Source organism: Pseudochaenichthys georgianus, chromosome 21 (assembly GCF_902827115.2).
Source record: "Pseudochaenichthys georgianus chromosome 21, fPseGeo1.2, whole genome shotgun sequence".
Lineage (NCBI taxonomy): Eukaryota > Metazoa > Chordata > Actinopteri > Perciformes > Channichthyidae > Pseudochaenichthys > Pseudochaenichthys georgianus.
This window is the reverse complement of record NC_047523.1, coordinates 38,730,800-38,754,747: the sequence shown is the minus strand read 5'-3', so window position 1 is coordinate 38,754,747 and position 23,948 is coordinate 38,730,800. Positions and strand designations below refer to the sequence as shown.

The 23,948-nt window shown below is 43.3% G+C and overlaps 1 protein-coding gene across 3 annotated transcripts in view; it reads right to left on the bottom strand.

Annotated features, from left to right (window-relative positions):
• sema5ba (sema domain, seven thrombospondin repeats (type 1 and type 1-like), transmembrane domain (TM) and short cytoplasmic domain, (semaphorin) 5Ba) overlaps nt 1–23,948 on the bottom strand; it is a 281,741-nt gene that overhangs the window by 161,895 nt on the left and 95,898 nt on the right. For all 3 annotated transcript variants that reach the window (XM_034110160.2, XM_034110161.2, XM_034110162.1), the window contains one exon: nt 5,010–5,237. In XM_034110160.2, coding sequence (XP_033966051.1) covers nt 5,010–5,190 — 181 coding nt within the window. In that variant the 5' untranslated portion in view covers nt 5,191–5,237. The remainder of the gene's footprint in view (nt 1–5,009; nt 5,238–23,948) is intronic.

The window sequence follows — 23,948 nt, the reverse complement described above, 5'->3', positions numbered from 1 at the left end:
ACACACACTTATAGACACACACATACCGACTGTTAAACACCTGCACTTTTGAAAGAACATCCATCCAAGCTGTTTTTGCTCAGTGACAAGCAAAACAAAATCTGTACATATGACAATAGAAGCCTTGAAACCTTAGCTGAAATATTCACGTCTGCTCCCTGCTCTCCTCCAGGTGACCGAGGCAACGCTTCAACAAGCTGCTATAAAACGCTCATCAATCACAGAGGCTAATCTCAGGTTCTCCCTGACACTTTCATTGTTCGGGCCATTTCTATACGGCTGCCTCCACATAATGGCCTTCTCTCTCTGCGCTGAGAGGCCTGCGGCTCCTGCCACGAGGGCCGCTCTCAAGTGGCTCGCCTTTGAAGCGAAGCACCGGCCGAGAGACGGCTAATCTGGACATCTGGAGGCCTGGTGGGTGAAGCAGGACGGAGGCAAGGACTCTGCCTATAGGTGACCTCGGTGTGGAAGGAGAGAAAGCCATTTCACCAGTCCAGAATGAAAAAGGCTCACATTTTCTGAACGGTCGTTACACAGAAGGTGCAAAGAAAAGTTGAAATGACCTTCTAATCCCAGTTTGATGAAACAGGGTTGATATAGTTTGAGTTTAGAATATAAATAACTATCCCTCGGAGCCTACAGGTGGATGCTGGAGTTATGTTTAAAAAGTGCATTTGACAGTAAAAGGGAGAATTTAAGTCAGTTTCAGTTGGTTATATTATAACTATATTATATTCATTGCGTTGTGTTTAGCCTGCAGCAATCAGCTTTTTCCCTTCTATAAGCTCCTAAACCCTCTAAACCTCCTGCTCAGCACCGATCGTCAGACAGACCAAAGTGGAGCATTTAGCAGCTAAAGAGAATATGTAAGTGTCCAGAAACACGACTCTAAATGCATGATAATGTGGAGAGAGGGCTAATCTGGACATCTGGAGGCCTGGTTGGTGAAGCAGGACGGAGGACAACACTTGGAAATGATATAATTCCATTTTACCAGTTCTGCGGATTGGAAGTCTGAGAATAAATTCGCCATTACACAGAAAGTGCAAAAAAGGTTGAAATGGCAATGTTTTTTTCCTCCCATTTTCACTTCTATTGGACAGAGTTCAGACGACAACACGGCTGAGTCGACCCTGAAGCACAGAGGGAGGCTTGGCAGGGAACAATACTGCAGTCCAAAAAATACAAAAACACCAGGGGAAATATCTGCAATATGGTTTGGGGGTCGGGAGGAGTATATTCCTAATCACAAGAAAACCTTCTGGCCATATCTTCAATTTGTGTGTGTTTCCACCCTCGATTCCCCACCAGCGATTTTACGGCCCTCCAATCTTAGTCAGCGCTCTTGGCAGAGGGAACACAAACAACCCTATTCAAAAATAAACACAGCAATTTTGTGCGTGTTTACCTTTCATCCCGCCATATCTATCTGAGAGTCAGCGCCCCAAACTGTTCCGTTCCATTTCACGCCCCGAGGAAGAACCTTGTTTCTTGGCCCACTGTACAGATGAACGAGCGAGATATCGAGCGCCATTATTCTGCACAATCATGTCTATCTTGTCCCCTTTTCTCTTGTGCGCTTCTATAGCTGCATGCTGAACCGCCTGCATGCTAAACTGTGAGGCTGGCACAGGAACATATTTATGAAAACTGTTTATTGTTGTTACGGTGAAAGAAGACATTCGTATGCGTTCTTGAAAATGAGTTACGATGGCACACACATCATTTTGAGCGACTGAGGCATGTGTTTACGGAAAGATGTTCTCTTTCAGATGCATAAGAGCCACATTTAGCTGCATTGAAGCTTATTCAGAACACATAAAACATGCACACACCATTTATTTTCCTAATCAAGATTCAAGGCAGATCCCTGCATTCTTACTTACTTTCAAAATGGTAAGTGTCACCGTAAAGTGAACGCCTTGAAATCTGCTTCCATGTCTGGAACGAATTACCATGAATTAACATTTCTGGAGAACGGGTAGGTCAGGTACGAACATGACTAAAGCAAAAGCTTCTGGCTCAATCCAATATGTTATCTTTTGCTTAACGTTTTGTTAAAGTACAATTTGTTCCTACCTGTATGTCTTTTGAATTAATTGGAACTACAAAGAAGCCCTGACAACAAAATCCTTTATTGTCATTTTACTTCGGCTAGTCTGTCAAATAACGTGAGGTAATGTGTATGGAAGAAGCATGTGAAATATATTTTTGAAATCTGACCAAGAGTGCAGTTATTTTTTGAACATCGAGAAAAACCTTCTCACAATTCTGACTTTTTTTCAAAAAATTCTTGACTTTTTTCTCACAATTCTGACTTCTTTCTAAAAATTCTGACTTTTTTTCTCACAATTCAGATTTTTTTCTAAAATGTCTGACTTTTTTCTCACAATTCAGATTTTTTTCTAAAAATTCTGACTTTTTTCTCACAATTCAGATTTTTTTCTCAAAATTCTGACTTTTTTTCTCAAAATTCTGACTTTTTTCTCACAATTCTGACTTTTTTCTCAAAATTCTGACTTTTTCTCACAATTCTGACTTTTTTCTAAAAAATTCTGACTTTTTTTCTCAAAATTCTGACTTTTTTCTCAAAATTCTGACTTTTTCTCACAATTCTGACTTTTTTCTAAAAAATTCTGACTTTTTTCTCAAAATTCTGACTTTTTTCTCAAAATTCTGACTTTTTTCTCACAATGACTTTTTTCTCAAAATGTTCACATGTGACCTTAATCCTTTTCCATACATATGGACACCACAACATTAAAACAATAATTCTCGCTATAATTTAAACTTGTAATTTCAGGGCTATCATCAATGTCGGTAAAGTTTGGGGTATACATTTTACAGTTGCCTGTTTCTTCACTTCCTAAGACTTTCACAGTCTTTTTAAATCGTGTTTCTCATCCCATCTGGTTACGTTTCAGAGTTGTCACAGCAAATAGAAAAAGACAGAATTATCCTCTAACCAACGTGGTGTCAGTCAATTTATCAGATTTGTAACAGGATATTAAAGTACTGCAGTCACTACTTAGAGCAGCGGGTCCCTGCATCTACAAAATAACTCAATCCAAACGCAGACTGGAAGTGAAACTGACACTCAAGGAAAGACACGCAGCTTTTTTGTTTTTACTATGAAATGTAGACGGGTCTGCGCTGTAAGGAAAACCTGTAGTCTCTCGGCTCAAATTATTATGTAACATCAATCTCACAATAAGCCACTCATGGTTCTACAGTGTACATGTTGATGTAGAAGAGACATGAAGAAGAGGGGACACATGTTGATGTAGAAGAGACATGAAGAAGAGGGGACACATGTTGATGAAGAAGAGGGGACACATGTTGATGTAGAAGAGACATGGAGAAGAGGGGACACATGTTGATGTAGAAGAGACATGAAGAAGAGGGGACACATGTTGATGTAGAAGAGACATGAAGAAGAGGGGGACACATGTTGAATGAAGAAGAGGGGACACATGTTGATGTAGAAGAGACATGGAGAAGAGGGGACACATGTTGATGTAGAAGAGACATGAAGAAGAGGGGACACATGTTGATGTAGAAGAGACATGCAGAAGAGGGGACACATGTTGATGTAGAAGAGACATGAAGAAGAGGGGACACATGTTGATGTAGAAGAGACATGAAGAAGAGGGGACACATGTTGATGTAGAAGAGACATGAAGAAGAGGGGACACATGTTGATGTAGAAGAGACATGAAGAAGAGGGGACACATGTTGATGTAGAAGAGACATGAAGAAGAGGGGACACATGTTGATGAAGAAGAGGGGACACATGTTGATGTAGAAGAGACATGAAGAAGAGGGGACACATGTTGATGTAGAAGAGACATGGAGAAGAGGGGACACATGTTGATGTAGAAGAGACATGAAGAAGAGGGGACACATGTTGATGTAGAAGAGACATGAAGAAGAGGGGACACATGTTGATGTAGAAGAGACATGAAGAAGAGGGGACACATGTTGATGAAGAAGAGGGGACACATGTTGATGTAGAAGAGACATGGAGAAGAGGGGACACATGTTGATGTAGAAGAGACATGAAGAAGAGGGGACACATGTTGATGTAGAAGAGACATGGAGAACAGGGGACACATGTTGATGTAGAAGAGACATGGAGAAGAGGGGACACATGTTGATGTAGAAGAGACATGAAGAAGAGGGGACACATGTTGATGTAGAAGAGACATGGAGAAGAGGGGACACATGTTGATGTAGAAGAGACATGAAGAAGAGGGGACACATGTTGATGTAGAAGAGACATGAAGAAGAGGGGACACATGTTGATGTAGAAGAGACATGAAGAAGAGGGGACACATGTTGATGTAGAAGAGACATGAAGAAGAGGGGACACATGTTGATGTAGAAGAGACATGAAGAAGAGGGGACACATGTTGATGTAGAAGAGACATGAAGAAGAGAGGACACATGTTGATGTAGAAGAGACATGAAGAAGAGGGGGACACATGTTGATGTAGAAGAGACATGAAGAAGAGAGGACACATGTTGATGTAGAAGAGACATGAAGAAGAGGGGACACATGTTGATGTAGAAGAGACATGAAGAAGAGAGGACACATGTTGATGTAGAAGAGACATGAAGAAGAGGGGACACATGTTGATGTAGAAGAGACATGGAGAAGAGGGGACAGATGTTGAAGTAGAAGAGACATGAAGAAGAGGGGACACATGTTGAAGTAGAAGAGACATGAAGAAGAGGGGACACATGTTGAAGTAGAAGAGACATGAAGAAGTGGATTTTGCACAATAGGTGACCTTTAAAAGACGTCTCTTCCTCATAGTGAGCGATTCTTTGTTTGAAACTGTGTTCAAACCAAAAAGACTTTATTTTGAAAAGACCTTCTGTGTGTGTGTTCATGCCTCAGCGGTCCTGACGGTGAGCGTGGGTACTTTGTCGATACCGTAACTCTCGCAGGTAAACAGTTTCTTCGAGCTACCAGATGTTTATAAATCACAAGCTTGTCGTCTGACCTTGGATGGAGACCTTGGGATGCTCCTTCTTGGTGCACTCGGGCTGGGTCAGCAGGTCGAAGAGCGACGGGGTCGTGGGGTCGACCGGGGTCTGCACGGAGACCGTGGGGAGGAGGAGGAGGAGGAAGAGGAGGAGGGCGGCCATTAACGAGGGGGCGGGGTCCTGCGAGGTCGTCGTCATGGTGATGACCTCTCCTCTAACTGCCAAGGTGGGCCTCTGGGATACAGCTGCAGGAGAGAAGATTCCAGATTCAAAAAGGTATAGTAAGGAAATAAAAAAATATGTACAAGAACAGAATATGAAATTAAATAATGTACATTAAGTCAACATTAAATACGGTTTATTGCGGTGATAACTATTTATTTAAATTAGTAGATTGCAAGATGACAACAGGAATGTTTATCGGGGCACTTTACAGTTCAGGTGTTTAGCAGTCTTATGGCGAAGAGACCACGACTTCAGAGCCTCAATGACACGCGTTCACACCTGGCTTCAAAGAGAGGAAGATATTCCTCCTCTTTCTCTTCAGCTATACTTGAAAAATAATTTCTTCTCTCCAACGTTCAATTCCTGTGGGCTCCTGGCTCCCAATGCAGCCACACACAGAGAATAAAAGAAACCATGTTGAGTATAAAAAAAGTACATATCCGTGGGATGAAAGCAAGGATAGCGGCAAAGAGGAAGTACTAAAATACGAAGACAACTTTTTGAAGTAAAATACAGAGAAAAGAAGAGAGGAATGAAGGTGTGAAGGACAAGGCAGCTCCTGCCTATCAGCAATGAGGCATCTCAAAGAAATACCTCGCCTCTGACCTCGAGGTAATTATTCAAAATGTGTAATTAAACCTTGAGTTTGTCTAATGGCCGACTGAAATGAGAACATTAGTGCTCAATGAGGCGAGAGCTTCCACGAGTCGATGAAGCAGAAATACGAATGTGTGTCTTTAAAAGAAGTTATGTAAAATGTTTGCACACTGCACTGAGTTATTTCAGTGCAGGTTTGTGAGGCTTATCAACACATGACTAATATCCAGTCATCCTCTGACCTCCTTATCGCAGTGTTATTTAAGCAAAGCCAGCCGGCAGACACACACACACTTACGTTCCTGCACAGCACACACACTTACGTTCCTGCACAACACACACACTTCATGAGTAAATGTAATCTCCTCCAGTCATAACATGTGTGTGTAGAGTGCTGAGCTGAAACCCGCAGTTCATCATCTCTCCTTACGATGTTAGCTTAGCGAGGTGTAATATCATTTCAGTAGATTAAAAACTGAGAGCCTCAACTTTCTGCAGCACTCTGGCTGGGACACATCTCTCTGAAGTGTGCTAATGCGTCAATCAATAACACATTATCAGCTTGGTTGAGTTGCAAATCAACCATTTTACCCCGCGCTCAGTTAGCCCTCTCTCTGTACCGCTGGTGACTCGTTAGGCACATGTCAACAGGCCCCGCTACTGCCAGCCAACACACAGTGGGTGAGACAGGTGGAGTATTCAATGTCCTCCGCTCCAGACTGTCTGTTCAGAGCACAGACTGAAAGCACTTCAGTAAAGCCCCTGTCACACTCAGTGGCGCCAGCAGGGGGGGCCAGGGGGGGCCATGGCCACCCTGATATATTTGTTGGCCCCCCCCACCACACACATCGCCTCGCCAGTCACGTATGCGTAGTAGTTTATCTGATATTTAACAACAAATACACAGCCAGCGAGTCGCTTGATTTGAGCTTCCAACTCTCATACTGCAGCCCCTCCCTCTCCCTCTGTTACCATGGTAACACTCTGATACTCGGCGCACCACTCTGATACTCGTGCGCATCACTCTGATACTCGTGCGCATCACTCTGATACTTGTGCGCATCACTCTGAGATTCGCACAAACAGCAGCAGGTTGCAGCAAATCGTTTCTTTCTACTGACTTTTCTACTGACTTGACAAAAATCCACCAGACTCCTAGAAGGTAAGTCGTATACGTGCGTTGCCTGTTAAGCCCCACAACAGTTTAGGCTCTAGTGTGTTAGCTTTAGGTAGCAAAAAACGGAGATATGCTTACCTTTAGCTGTTATTCTGATAAAAATGTGTGTTCAATGGCATTAAAACGAGAAAAACGCTGGAAGACCTGGAAAACAGGCTCGGGGCTCAGTAAAGGCTGGCTTGACTTCAGGTATAATTCGTCTGTAAACACACTTTGGCAGCTATCCTAGTTAGCGTTAGTTTAGCTTGCTAAGCTAACGTTAGCTGATGTCGGTAATGCTGGGCTGGTGTAATGCGTAGGCAGAGATGGGGTCGTTACTAAAAAAAAGTAATATATTACATATTACATATTACTTTAAAAAAAAAGTAATATATTACACTACTTCGTTACTCTCTACATAAAGTAATTTGTTACTTTACTCGTTACTTTACTCGCAGGGCCGGCCCGCCCCTCCCTGCAGGCAGATCACGCAGACTGCTAAAGTTTCAAATGTTCTCTTTAGTTCAGTTTCCATTGTCGCATAAGACTGATCCAGATCCTGAATGTTTTCCTATCTGACCGTGGCTGTCCTCTGTCTCCTGCTATCTGACCGTGGCAGTCCTCTGTCTCCTGCTATCTGACCGTGGCTGTCCTCTGTCTCCTGCTATCTGTATATTTTGCGCAGTCTATCTCTGCTCACGCTGTTGCGTCAGCGTGTTCTCCTGCGTGTTGGCCATGTGTTGCACTGGAGCCAGACTGGAGCACACCGCAAAGACTTCAGCCGAGCACGTACGAACTGCGCATGCGTGAGTGGCAATAACTCTCCTTACCAGCAGGCGGCGGTAGTGTGTATTCGTCATTCAAAACAGGCAACAACCGAAAAACAGAGAAGAAGAACAGACTACGTGTGTGATATAAATAAACAACAGCTATGTGCGTTAGCTTCACCTTAGCATGTGTTCTTTGCAGGTTTTTGTTGAGGTTTGATTATGACTGATTTTAGAAAGTAACGAAGTAACGCGTGTCGGGGCAATGTTAGTAACTGTAGTGTGATTACTGGATTATAAAAGTAACGTGTTACACTACTCCGTTACCGACAGAGTAATATTATTACCCAACTCTGTGCGTAGGCCACTATTAATCACTGCTGTGTGTAATGTCAATGTGCAGAAAATGAAGACAACAGACATCTCTTCTTATTTTAAGAAGAAGAAGAGTAAAGGAGATACAGAGCTGGCAGGGGAGCAGCAGCATAGGGCTAGTGAGGAGATGGCCATACATGCTAGAAAGTACACGTGGAACTCTGTTTTGTAAAAGTGAAACTAAAACAGTTTTATTAATGTGATTAATGTGATTGTTGACCTTTTTGATCATTTAAGTCCTCTACACACTTTAGGTCTGCAGCTGCTTCAAAATGAAACGAGAATCTATGCAGTTTTTCATCTTCTGTGTTCTGATGTTATGAGCCGACCATTAGTCAAGTTTGTTTTCATAATGTTCTGTATGCTAATTTAAAAAAGGGTAACCAGTTTGTTTATAAAGTATAAATATACATTTTCAAAACACATGGAATACAAGCTATATGTATTACTCTCACCACAGTGGCCTAATCTAAAAAAAATAGAAATATGTCTCGTCACCTATTTTCTGCCTAATACTAAAATTGTATCATTTGTAATGTTTTGAATGTTCTATAAAGATCAATAATAGATGGTGTGTTTGTGTTCAATCACAGTATGTATTTACCATGTTATACCCCTTGTGTTTTTGGGTCCTGTTGAAATAAAATAGTCATGTTTTAAAACTTGATTTAATAAAGTCATGTCAATCATCTTTGATCCCAGTGTGACACAGCTTTGTTCTAAAACTATTTATAACCTAGAGACAGAATATAACTGAAGAACATGTTGTGTTGCTTTGTGTATTGTATGTGTTGAGAATGCTGAACATGTTGTGCCTTACAATAAAGGAACTTATTTAAATTAAGCTGTATTTGTCTTTTTAAAAAGGAAAGAACAACTAGCATATATAAACAATAAATCACCAACACATAACATAACACAAAACAAGGTTCTTTTAAATGTTGTTTGAAGTCAAATGGTAACTATCCGTATTATATTCACTTCAGATGAATAGGATCATAAAATGTAAAATAAGAAACCAAAGTATATCAGTAGGTGATTCTCTTTGCCATTGTTTTCATCTAGTCTATACTTTTACAACACTTAAATGCTTGGTTTTGGTGGGCCACCCCAAGATTTTCAGTGGCCCCATTTGGCCACCCCTATGATACATTTCTGGAGGCGCCACTGGTCACACTGTCCCGAAATTGACACCCGATGGACACACGATAAAGGAAATATTCAAATTCGGCTGTGATCGTAACATCGGGCCGTTCGTGAGGGCATCTAAGCCATCGTATGACCGCCGGTGGAGTTTCTCAGGCTCCGGCAGCAACTTCGTGAGCGGCAACTTCGTAAGGCACTCGTGAGGGCATCTTGTCAAGTCGTGTCATCTTCGTGTTATCATCGGTGCATTCGCCCTCACTCTGATCGGGGCGAATGCCCGGTGGCACCGAGGATAACAAGATGCCCTCACGATGGCCTTACGAAGGGCAAATGGACACACGAATTCAACACGAAAATGAACCTTCTCAAGGTCCTTCTGCAATTTTTTGGCATGCTAAAGATTTTCCCACCGCTCACGAAAGTGTGGTGGCCGACGGGTGCAAATGGGTAGCAACGGCCCCAAAACATGTCCTTAAGGAGAAACATGCTGCAGCTTCAGAAACGATGCGAATAAAAAAAACACAAGGACATGCACATGAAGAAACATCTTCACCGACTTGACCAAACATGCGCATTAGAACACAACGGAAACCAGGGGACACTAATAAGTGACGCACACAGCTGGGACTGCAGACGTTTGGGGGTCAATGAAGTTGGCCAGCTGTTTACTGGAAACTCACTTAAATGTAAGTTTTATTGGGATCACATGATTTCTTCCGATATCATTGATTATTCAAATATACTGACAGAACACTCACGATTATGAAACAGGCTAGTGACAGTTCAGTGTTTTCTAAATACTGTGCATTTCCTTGTCAGAAAAGTTTCCCTAATTCACACACATATATTTTATTTGTTTTGCCATTGAGTGGAAATAAGCTTAAATCTGTTCAACGTAGTTTCGCATGCCGCCCTCCTGCAGCCAGATGTCTGAGTTGTTTGTTTCACAGAGCAAGCATGATTGTTGGAGAGTGCCATCAAATCGAGCTTCTCAAAAATAGATCATGCCACTCTCCTCGCCTCGTGTTTTCAGACTGACCCCTGGAGGACCTCGGCACATCTATTCCCGTGTTACTCATTGGCTAAATTACTGTAATCAACATTAGTTTGCCAGCCTGTTCCGTCTGTAGGAGAGCACGTTCTACGGGTTTGAGAGTCCTCATTATCATCGGTATTGGATAGATATTTGTACCCTAGACCAGTGGTTCTCAAATGGGGGTACGCGGACCCCTAGGGGTACGTTGAAGTACTGCAGGGGGTACGTGAGATGTATTTTATGTTAATGAAAAAACAACATACGTAATACATTTAAACAAACTACTAATAGTAGATTAACTACTTTATTCAAAGGTTCACAGAAACTCTGGATAATAACATGGGGGAAATAAACGGGGTGCTCTCTTTTCCTCTCCCTCTCCTGACAGCCCGTCAGTCTCGAGTCGTGCAGCTTGCTGAACCTGTAGTGAGTGACCCGACAGTAAAGAATACACATATTTATAACTAGTGTAGCTAGTTCCAGAGTAGAATAACTAGCTCAGTGTGTTAGGTCTAACTCTTAGTGTATTTCATTTTGCTCCACTCAACGGTCCGTCACACGGAGCTGTGTTCATGCAGAGCTGCGTGTTCTCCGTCAGCAGCAGCTGATCTGATCTCTCTTTCGCGTCCGGTTATACTTCACTCGCGTTTATGTCCAAATCTATCAGATCTAGCTAGTTCTAGTTAATTATATGACTGCCTGCTTATCAAAGGACACCTAAACAATAAGCGTTGTGGCCGCAAGTATAGCGCAGCATTATGCATATGTTTATATGAGGGGTCAAAATCCCATGCTCATAAAATGCTCATATTTTTTTCTCTTTATTCCCACGCCCCAAAATAAATAAATAGATATACATATATATATATATAGGAAAGGTAACGAAGTTTGAGCAGTGTGGGTTTTATATTAACAGTTACACATATTTCAGTGTAATAACTGCAGTGGCCTTCCTGTCACTGAGAATAACAAAGGATCCTCAGTGAAGCACGAGCCCATGTTTCACTACATTGTACAACTTATTAAAAAGATCAGTCCAATGCAACTAATGTCGTCGTAGTGTTATTGCATAATGTTAAAATTGGTTTGCCGTGAATTTAGTGATGGATTTTAAACATTTTAAATGTAGCATTTAAGTGTTTCTCAGTTACAATGTTGTAGTTTTAATAAATGATGGTGCAGCGCTGTGCTGTACCTCTTTATGTAGGCAAATTGTGTTTTCGCTGATCAGGGGGTACTTGGCTGAATCTTTTTTTCAAAGGGGGAACATTATTGCCCTCGACTGTGTCCATGCACACCTGTGAGTTCTATGTTTCCCCGGCTGTGAGACGCACGTCCTCTCGGGGATATAAAGTCTAAGTTGAAGCTGAAACTGAAGCGTGGAGCTGGCTGGGAGGTGATGACTGATCGCTCCTATTTGCAGACTGTTTTCCGGCCCAACAACCGAGGAATCTTCCATTTAACCCCCGACTGCTATTTGCTGCTTCTCTGCTTTCTGGTTCTGTTCCCAAACCCTGGGCAAGCTCACATTACAGTGTCTCAGATCACATGACTAACACAAGTCAAGCTGGGTTTCCTCTGTCTACGCCAAAAAGCAAACGGCCTTTTTGTTTTTGGAAGTTCAACATCACTGATGTATAGAGGGTTGAAAAGTAAAAAAGGTGATGGAGTTACTTCTGTTTTTAGATTTAAAGGTCCCCTATCATGCTATCTTTAGGCAAATAGCATAGGTCTCATTCAAAATATATAAAAACATGTCTATGAAGTGTTTTGCTCAAATACCAAACAGATCACCCATTCTAGCCATGCCTCATATCCCTCTATTCACTTCCTGTTTCAAAAGTGCTGATTCGGGGATAAAGCTTAAAAAAAAAAAAAAAGGAGGGGTCTGAGCTCATGCGGGACCCGGCAGCTACCGTCTAAACTAAATGCTGCCGTGATGAAACGCCATATCATGGATTATCAAGGATCTGAAACAGTCTGGAGCTCAAAGGCTTTCTCTCTTGCCGGTTACACCACAAGGTGAGTTCCTTTCTACTTCCTGCTTCTTCACACACATGCTCTCCAGCACAGGTTAGCTCTGAGTGCTAGCGATGCTAATGTGAACACCGACCATATTACGTCCAAAACAGTCAGGCATTGTTTCTGATAGCAGCTTTCTGATTGGGCCGTGGGTCCACATTTCAGATGTTACGTCATATCGGACGCGAATCTGGATCAGCTCCGTTGTTCCCCGTTTTTAGAGATTTGGGTACGGAGGAAAAGAGAGGGTTTTATTTTCTGACGCTGCGTGAGTTCCCCGACACCCCGGGGACACATGTTGATGTATAAGAGACATCAAAAAGTGCATTTTGCATGATAGGTCCCCTTTAATTAAAACTCATGTTTCCTTTTTTTAGCATCTCTCGATTGGCTGTTCACGTCATAATTAACACTTCGCTGATACGTTTTAAGGAAGAGCACTCGGACAGGTGTCTATTTAACTTTCTAAACTCGTAGTTTCATAATTAATTAAATTCAGCTAAATCAACGCATTCACAGAAAATAAAGGCCCATTGATGCTAAAAACAAAAATCACTTAAAACGGGTTTAATATACCAGAGAGGTAAAATAGGAAGCAAAGAATTCCTTTCGGAGACCCTACATAACATTATATTTATCATCCATCTTATTTTAATATACTGTAGTGAGAGTGATGTAAAATATGAGGAGGAGGACAGGTTGACACACGATTAGTTCTTGTGAAATCAAATGCTTACAAAGTAGGAGCTTTCCTTACTAAGACATTCCATGTTCTATATTCCTCTCATCCCGTGGAGTTGGCAGATACATACTTCACATTAGATCAGTGAGTCCTGAAAGTCAGAGCCTGCCTCTACAGATCCTCTCATTAGGCTGAGAGCCGGACGGAGAGCAGAGATCCTGACAGATGACCTGCTGTTAGCTCAGACACACGCACACGCACACGCACACGCACACACACACACACACCCACACCACACACCCACACACACACACACACACACACACACACAGACACAGACACAGACAGACGAACAGACAGACAGACACAGACAGACAGACAGACACACAGACAGACAGACAGACAGACAGACACAGACAGACAGCAGACAGACAGACAGACAGACAGACACACACAGACACACACACACACACACACACACACACACACACCACACACCACACACACACACACACACACACCACACACACACCCACACACAGACACACAGACATATACAGACACAGACATACATACAGACATACATACAGACATACAGACAACAGACAGACATACATACAACTACATACAGACATACATACATACAGACAGACATACATACATACATACAACAACAACATACATACCAACAGACACAGCACCACATACAACATACACATACAGACATACAGACATACATACATACATACATACATACAGACCGACAGATACCACATACATACATACACACACACATACATACATCAACATATATACATACATACGATACAGACGACTACATACAGACATACATACATACACACACACACACACACACACACACCACACACAACACCACACCCCACACACACCACCACAGGTAACCATACTGTCAATTATTTGTGCTTTGGATGTCAAAACTCATGTCATACACTCAAGCAAGAACACACACACACACTTCCACAGACTCAGAAAACTGGAAGCATCGAGCCATGGACAGCCGGTCACACTCCTTATTGGGTCACAGTGAGTGGGCAAAACTGCACGCTGTGTGCCGACTGCCCCTCCTGAGGTGTGTGTGTGTGTGTGGTGTGTGTGTGTGTTGTGTGTGTGTGTGTGTGTGTGTGTGTGTGTGTGTGTGTGTGTGTGTGTGTGTGTGTGTGTGTGTGTGTGTGTGTGTGTTCTCGCATCCGAGAGTGTGTGTTTATATCAAGCGTGGCCCTTCAAGCCAATCCAAAGAAGCCCGATAGAGTCCATCCAATTTCCTGTCCTGCCGTGTTCTGGATTAGCAAATTTGTCAGCAAGGAGCTTCGACAATCCATACCGTCGGATGAGCAGACTTCACACACACACACACACACACACACACACACACACACACACACACACACACACACACACACACACACACACACACACACACACACGCTCGCCGGGGGTGCCTTTAGAAAGTGTTGCTGAGCCCCTGTTCGTCCAGACATCCTGTTCTGGACACACTGAGTCGATTAAAGGCGCACCGTATGCTGAGGACTCGTGTGTGGATTGGACAAACAAGATGTTCAGACACGTCTCTCTGTCAATAACGTTGTGATCAGTGAGGAGAGAGACTTCCTGCCTAAACACTTTCTAATGGAGTCAGCCGTGGAGGAAGACATGTTTTAAAAAAGTCCTGTAACCGGTAGAAGAATAAGCTGCAAAGTGTGTTGTCTCTTTACTAACTTGTTTCCTCCGGGTTTGACTATTTCTAAAATCATATAATCAACCAAATCTGTGTTACAGCTCTTAAGGAAACCTACTTATTACCTCAAGGTGTAATCTTCCTTTTGCACATGTGTGGTCAATGTACCTGTTTTACACGGAATTAAACCTCCTTTCTGAATTCATAAAGGAAAACATGTTTGAATGATTTTACAAAATGGACCCCAGAAGACCACAGATGCTGCTGATTTGAATAAAACCCAACACCTAAAGAAAGTGATTATGTTCTAGTGGAAAGACGAAGTACACGATCAAACATGTCGTTCTACTGTCACTAGCATCAAATGAACCTTCAGTCCAACGTAACAACATTTGGGAACAGGTCAAATTTGAGCCACTTCGGTTATTTTTCATTTCCTCGCTCCTCGGGCTCGGTCTCACCGGAAGTGGATTTGTCTGCGCCATCTTGAGTAGCGTCCCCGTGGCCTTATTTGTGCCGGAGGAGCGAGAATCGAGGAAACGACGTCCCATTGCTCTTAAAACTCATTTAAAGTTATTAAAACGTGGATGCGACATAACCTCCTCGAACTGAACGGCAACAAAACAGAACTCCTCCTAATCGGCTCCAGATCCACCCTCAGCAAGGCCACTAACGTAACTCTCACCATCGACGGCACCATTGTGTCCCCCTCCAATCAGGCATGCCACCTTGGCGTACTCTTTGACCCCACACTCTCCCCCGAACCTCATTTTTCCACCTCCGCAATATTGCAAAAATCCCACCCTCTCTCACCCTCTCTCACCCTCTCTCACCTGCCCCGCAGCCGAACGACTAATCCATGCCTTCATTTCCTCCCGCCTCGACTACTGCAGCTCACTTCTTTACGGCCTCAGCACGACATCCCTCAACAGACTCCAGCGGGTTCACCATGCAGCTGCACGTCTCCTCACGCAGACCAAACCATGGCTTCACATCACCCCAGTCCTCAAAGACCTCCACTGGCTTCCTGTCTCCCATCGCATCAACTACAAAGTTCTGGTCCTCACCTACGAAGCACTCCACCATCTGGCCCCCCTTACCTCACACACCTTCTCAGTCCTTATCAACCCCCACGGTCCCTCAGATCCTCCGCAGCCGGACTCCTGTCCACTCCCACATCCACACTCTGCAGCTTTGGGGGACGGAGCCTTCTCAGTGGCAGCTCCTCGGCTCTGGAAGTCCCTCCCCCAAGGTCTCCGTGACTCTGAGTCCCTCACAGTCTTTCAGTCCCGCCTCAAAACACATCTTCTCAACTCTGTCTACCCATAAGCCCCGCCCCCTCAATCAACTTCCTTTTTATTTATCTATACTTACTTGTTTGCCTGTCCTCATTTGTCTCCCCTCCCTCATACTGTAAAGCGTCTTTGAGTTGTGAAAAGCTCGATATAAATAAAATGCATTATTATTTCCCTGCTTCTCGTGGTTTCCTTGCGTCTCTCCGTGCTTCCCTGGTGGGAGGGACTAGTCGCAGGGGAAGGACGCAAGTGAGGGACGCAAGGAATCCATTTAACCGAAGTGAGATGCACCCAAGGACAACAAGAAGGTTAAAGTATGTTCAGAAAGGGTATTCCAGCCCTCTGAGTGTAATCATGCTTCTGAAGCTTCTCCACTTCAGGTGTAGAGAAGCAGAATGTATGCCCACATTTTGATTTTTAGCGCAGCCTCTAAAATAGAGCGGAAATAAAAGATAATGTAACACTTTATTCATTCATTTCTGAACTTTCATTGCTTTCATGAAGTACTTTTCAAATCTTCATCTCAAGTTTTAAAGTCAAGCGTAAATTGCTTTTTCTTGTGACAGCACATCAGCCACATAGGTCGCATGTACTCTATTGTGCGTCAAGAAAAGTGTGGTTTCATGATGGTGTCCCCATCTTCACATTCATTTATTCAAACTTGTTCCCATGGAAACAATAAAATCCCTTAATTCAATCACACATGTTGATTTTTATCCTTAAGTCATTGCTAGGTAAGCTGCCCTTATATATCTCCAGACTTCTGTCCTTTTATACTTGCTTTTTTAATACTAGACGAGCAGCAAATGGGATGCTTTTAAATGTTCCTTTGATGCAGTCAGAGCTTGGTAAAGCTGCATTCTCCCACTATGCTCCCTTTTTATGGAATACGCTGCAAGTACAACTTTGTCTAGAGGCACTTCCTACTGTAAATGCTTTTAAAGGTATGCTACGATTAGCCCTTCATGAAACATGTAACTGTTTTATCTGATGCTATTGCTGATGTGATTATGCTTCTTGCCACTGCACAAATGGCCTTCTGTATTTATATTTGAATTGTATGTTTTTTTGTTTAATGCCTTTGTTTTATGTTGAAACTTGTTGTGTGCCGTGTTGGTCAGGACTCCCTGGAAGAAGAGATCTTGTATCTCAATGGGACATTCCTGGATAAATAAAAAAAAAATGTTTTTATCATAGGCAGACAGCAGCCTGCTACACAGCGAAAGAGACATTTTCAACAACAAATCAAATGTCCTTTCTTATCTTACTAACATGAACACATACGGTACGCTGTCCTCCCCGTACTAAACGAGCCATCAAAGAGAAACATCTACGGGCAACATGCACCGCTAACGTCTTGATGGCTAATTAGCTGCAGCGCATTAAACAGCATGACAACATATCTGCAAATGTCAACTCGGTCCATTTAGCCCAGGGGTGTCAAACTCAATTTCATCATGGGCCACATTAGCATTATGGTTGCACTCAAAGGGCTGGTTGTAAATATTTAAATATATATAAATATATAATATATGTATAAAATAATATTACATTATTGCCTCTGAATTGGATTATTATGGGATAGGGTAATAACTTCATAATTAACTACGTCTGAAAGCAGAAGTCCAGGGCAAATAATTGCACGTCTCGCATGTCACAAAACAAGATGCATTGTGGGACATGTAGTTTATGGGCAACCTGATTCAGTAAAGTAGCATGTAACCGTATAATAAACGTATTATATTCTTTGCAAGCTCTTGCGGGGCCACATAAAATGAAGTCGCAGGCCGGATTTGGCCCCCGGGCCTTGAGTTTGACACCCCTGCCTTAGCCTCTGCAACGGTCTCTATAAAACCAGAGCTGACAACACTCTGACTTCCCATGATGTGTAGGACACAAAAGATAAATGATAAGCCAACACTGACACGCCCCTCCAGCGGCTGGTGACAACAAGGAGCATTTCTGATATTTCCCTGAGGACATGTGTCTCTTCTAATTGATTACAAATAATTAGAAATACCTTTCTGACAGCTGGATGACTTTCAGTTGACTTTGAGGTCAAACAAGTCAAGTTATTTTTTGGGCAGATTTATTTTTGCTCTCTACAATATGTTCCTCTCCAAGTCGCGGTCAGATGTAGCTGGCTAATTGAAAACAACAGCAAGCTTATGCAAGTGTTACAACACAAAGAAGTACTGTCTCCATCCTCATCACTCAGCTACAAACAATGGTATCTTTATTTAAAAAGTTGTGAGATGATTGATATTTGCTGATATGCTTTTCTAAAGTTAGATGTACAATGTAAGCTGTCTGTCTCTGACATGAAGTACCGTAGACTCTAATGAAGTACACCATTCGATTTAATCCACCCTTCCCTACTCACAGGAGACACTCAACGTGACCTCCATGTTGGAAAGCTGGAGGCAGCGTGTTTCCTGTTAAAGCTCCATGTCCTGCTTTTCCGGTTATCACCGTCCCCTTGTTGCTATGAAGCTTTCTCTGCATGTGAACGGTCTGCAGAGTCACAACCTTCAAAGTGCACCCTGTAGCGAGTACAACTCTACACAGAGAAGACCTGTCTGCTGCCCCAGAACGCCTCGTTGGGGATTTCTCTTTTTCCATTTGTTTCTTCCTGTGTACGGTGACGTGCCCATACCCAAATGGACCAATCCGCACACGCACACACACACACACACACACACACACACACACACCATGTATACATCACTTCAGGGGACATTACATTGACTTACATGCATTTCCTGGAGACTTATCCTAATCCTAACCAAGTCTTCACCCTAAAATTAATGATCCCCCTCATGGGGACCTCCATTTTGTCCCCATAAGGGAGGCCAGTCCCCACACGTGACTGTGTAAACATATGTAGGTCCCCACAAGTATAGTAATGCTAGGACACACACACACACACACACACACACACACACACACACACACACACACACACACACACACACACACACACACACACACACACACACACACTACACAGAGATCAATATAACTCTTTTCTAGTCGACCTCAACAATGGAATTATGTTCAGTAGAAATGGCCATGGCACGGGACCTTTACGTAAACCCAACAATGTCCATGCTTATGCGAGGGTTTTAGAACAAATAAATACTGTCTTATTTCATTCTAAAAGTTCTGAGAGTAGAGATTAATGATATGTTCCGCTTTTCTAAAATTAGAAGTCCAATCCCAATCTTTAATGTAAGTGACTGTCTGGAAGTAGCAGTACCGTAAACTGTAATGAAGTACAACATTTGACTTCCCTACTCACAGGAGACACTCATTTTGACCTCCATGTTGGAAAGCTGCAGGCAGTGTGTGTCCTGTTAAGGTGACTACACTTGATGCTTCAGCTCGTTGTAAACGACCTGAAAGCAGTGCCACCTCTCTCCCAGGGACTTGCAATACAAGCCGTGTCTTTGTGCTAAGATAATTCGAGAACCTGGATCAACTAAATTAGGGTTTTGAGAAGAAATAATCTCCACTCTTTACGGAGATTGCAGCCGGTGCATCTCAACCTCTCCTGAGCTCGCCCTCTCACAAGTCCCTGCCAATGCCAACGTGTATCTATGGCAACAGAGCGGCAAGTTGGTAGTCAAGCAGCAGGAACCAGGTCGAGTGGATTTCAGCTCAAACCTCAACGTCTCCCAGGGGAGCTGCATGCAACACAGTGAGGTAGAGAGGTGCTTAGCACAATGCAGGGCTGTGAGCAGGCACACATGAGCTCAAGCATTTTAATATAGAGATGGAGAGAGAGAAGAGACGTGGAGAAGAGGGGACACATGCTGATGGAGAAGAGACGTGGAGAAGAGGGGACACATGCTGATGGAGAAGAGACGTGGAGAAGAGGGGACACATGCTGATGGAGAAGAGACGTGGAGAAGAGGGGACACATGCTGTTGTAGAAGAGACGTGAAGAAGAGGGGACACATGCTGATGGAGAAGAGACGTGGAGAAGAGGGGACACATGCTGATGGAGAAGAGACGTGGAGAAGAGGGGACACATGCTGATGTAGAAGAGACATGAAGAAGAGGGGACACATGTTGATGGAGAAGAGACGTGGAGAAGAGGGGACACATGCTGATGGAGAAGAGACGTGGAGAAGAGGGGACACATGTTGATGGAGAAGAGACGTGGAGAAGAGGGGACACATGCTGATGGAGAAGAGACGTGGAGAAGAGGGGACACATGTTGATGTAGAAGAGACATGAAGAAGAGGGGACACATGCTGATGTAGAAGAGACGTGGAGAAGAGGGGACACATGCTGATGTAGAAGAGACATGGAGAAGAGGGGACACATGCTGATGTAGAAGAGACGTGGAGAAGAGGGGACACATGCTGATGTAGAAGAGACGTGGAGAAGAGGGGACACATGCTGATGTAGAAGAGACGTGGAGAAGAGGGGACACATGTTGATGTAGAAGAGACATGAAGAAGAGGGGACACATGTTGATGTAGAAGAGACACGAAGAAGAGGGGACACATGTTGATGTAGAAGAGACATGAAGAAGAGGGGACACGTGTTGATGTAGAAGAGACATGAAGAAGAGGGGACACATGTTGATGTAGAAGAGACATGAAGAAGAGGGGACACATGTTGATGTAGAGGAGACATGGAGAAGAGGGGACACGTGTTGATGTAGAAGAGACATGAAGAAGAGGGGACACATGTTGATGTAGAAGAGACATGAAGAAGAGAGGACACATGTTGATGTAGAAGAGACATGAAGAAGAGGGGACACGTGTTGATGTAGAAGAGACATGAAGAAGAGGGGACACATGTTGATGTAGAAGAGACATGAAGAAGAGGGGACACATGTTGATGTAGAAGAGACATGAAGAAGAGGGGACACATGTTGATGTAGAGGAGACATTAAGAAGAGGAGACACATGTTGATGTAGAAGAGACATGAAGAAGAGGGGACACATGTTGATGTAGAAGAGACACGAAGAAGAGGGGACACATGTTGATATAGAAGAGACATTAAGAAGAGGAGACACATGTTGATGTAGAAGAGACATGAAGAAGAGGGGACACATGTTGATGAAGAAGAGACGTGAAGAAGAGGGGACACATGTTGATGTAGAAGAGACATGAAGAAGTGGATTTTTCATATGACCGTTAACATATATAGGACATACAACAAATAAAACCGATATAATAGAATGTTTTGAGATGTGCAAGTAAATACAAATAAAATAGGAATAGTGCAAGAACAGTCCATACACACGTAACATGGAATATAATATAGATAACTAGCAAGATGCAAGCAGATGAATGTTATGGATGTTCTTTACAGCGTGCAGGTGTGTAATAGTCGTATGGCCCAGATGAAACTGTCCCTCAGTCCCTCTGTCCCTCTGTCCCTCAGTCCGCTGCATGCACTGCAGGATCTATAACGGCAGCAAGTCATTTGTATGGACCCAAAATGTCTCTTCTGTACGTACCGCTCAGAGGTCTGGCTCAAGTTGAAGCTAACGCTTAGCACTTCATGTGGTTTGGCTAATAGCCAACGCACCTGCAGGATTGTGGCTGTGGAGTTTGTGTCTTCACGTAGGGGTGGGCGATATTGAAAAATATATTATCACGATATTTTTCAAGCAGTATCACGATAGACGATATTTATCACGATATTTTTTCATGTTGGTTATTATGATTATTTTTTAACGAATCCCTGAATGAACAATTCAACATGTTGATATGGCTTCAGGCACAGTTTCTCAGTATCAACATGAACTCTCTGAGGTAGCACGAGCAGGGAACATCAATACACATGAGAAGGAGCGTAAACATAACGAAGTAAAACATAAAACATCAATGAGGAAAAGTCAGTGCCAAACAATTCAAATGTAAACTTTAGACTTGAAGTGCAATAAAAGACTTTAGCATACGTTTATTTTTTTATCACGATAGATACGATATCTCTGAAAAAGCATATCGTGGAGACCTAATATCGTCACGACGATATATATCATCATATCGCCCACCCCTACTTCATGGCTGAATGCATGTATTGTTAATTGTGCTTTGGATAACAGCGTCACCTCAACCAAATGTAATGGAAAGAAGACTGGTGCTTGCGAGCAACATTTGTCTGACTTACTCGTCTGACTTCGCTCTGTCCATTCAGGCTTAAGAACTCGGAGTGAGCTATTAAATAATATTGTTTTCTATGTAACCACCAGTAAGTCCTAAAACCCCAAAACGAGATAGGGTTTTTTAACGTTGGGTTCTCGCGTCAATGGGTTTTCTTAATCATGTTTTGCTCACATGCTTGAAACGAGAGAACCGTAAGAGAACGGTTTGTTTCCACACACGTCAGTAGACACCACGCCTAACACAGTCCGCCTTCAGCTGGTGGGGAAGTGAAGTCATGTGACTGTGGTGTGGTTTGATTACTTTGTTTAGCGTCGCATTTACGCCTAAAAAAACCCTCAATTTCATGTGGGAAGATTAGCCTGCTGAACAAAGCATGCGAGTATCAACAGTCTCTATTTGCAGAAGGCTTTATTTTCTGCAGTAATCCAAAATCCAATATCAGAAAGCTCCTGGCTTTCTGTTGAGAGAACCAGAGCGATATCCCCCAGACAAACAGCCTCATCATCGCAGCACTTTATTAAGAAATGATGAATATAAAAAGGGAAGATTATGAACTGAAAGGCCTCATAAAAGCTACATCTCCCCCCCCCTTCTCCTGTACACACTGTGTCAGAACATGGCTCCTGATGTTGCCTTCAGCCAGACAAAGGACTCAGGAAAGGAGGCCAGGCGGTTCCAAATCTTCTTCTCAGAGCACATGTCCCTCCTCCGGGCGGCATGCCACTCGGCAGGTGATCCTCCTCGTACCAGCTGTAAAACCATCTCCCCTTTCTTAATGGTATCCCCTTCCTGCTTTATCACGCCTAGTCCACTGCACCGTCGTTCGCTTCTTCTTTCCACCTCTCCTGCGGGGGAGTACCTCTAATTACCGCTCAATGCTGACTCCCCGAGCCCCATCTCATCAGAATCTATTACGACACTCGTTAAATTGCTTCTGGTCCATTGGGAAGAATCGAAGACCGGCCTATCTTATGAAGAGGAAGGAAGTCTGTGCGGCCACCGGGTGGAAAACCCACGACTGTTTGTCCAGAAAGCAGATTTCATGGTCATTTCTGCAGCAAATCCCAGAGGACGGATCTATTTTTCCTTTTCCTTGGATTCGTTAGCAGTGATTACACATTATTGCTCCTGTGGGTATTATCCACAGTTTCTGACCATTGCATGTATGATATATGTGTAATGTGTGTATATGTAAAGCGCTTTGAGTCATTGAAAAAGCGCTATAATAAATGTAAGGAATTATTATTATTATTATTATTGTGAAGCATCTTTTAGCAGGATCTCAAGTGAACGTGTGTTTCAGCCTGCTGAGATCCTGCCAGTGCTCATCAGTAGCTCGTCTGGCACACGAATACCTAAACCTCCTCCAAAAGCTCACAGGAATTCCCCTCGCTCCGAAAATTAATTACATCGGAAGGAAATAACACCTGTTTCCTCGAGGAACTAAGATCGATGCCTCAAACTGTGAGCGTAAATCAGGCAGGTTTCACAAGAGAAACAGAAGCACTGTTCTCTGCTCAGTCCACGAGAAAGGTCTCCAGTTAAGGATGCTTGTTTACACGAAGCTCTGTTTAATGAAACTAGCAAATCAGACCCAGCTTACAGCACCGTGATGAACGCCGACAGTCACCCCACGGATGCACATTGCCACCATATTCCCGTCCTATTCACCCGCTCCCATTCCTCCCTCGGGGGGGTTGGTCCAGACGAGGCTACATTGCCCGTGTCTAATTCGCCTCAAAAGCAAAACCCCACCAATCTCTTTAATGCCTGCAATGTGATGGGAAGGAATGGGGTCGAACATGT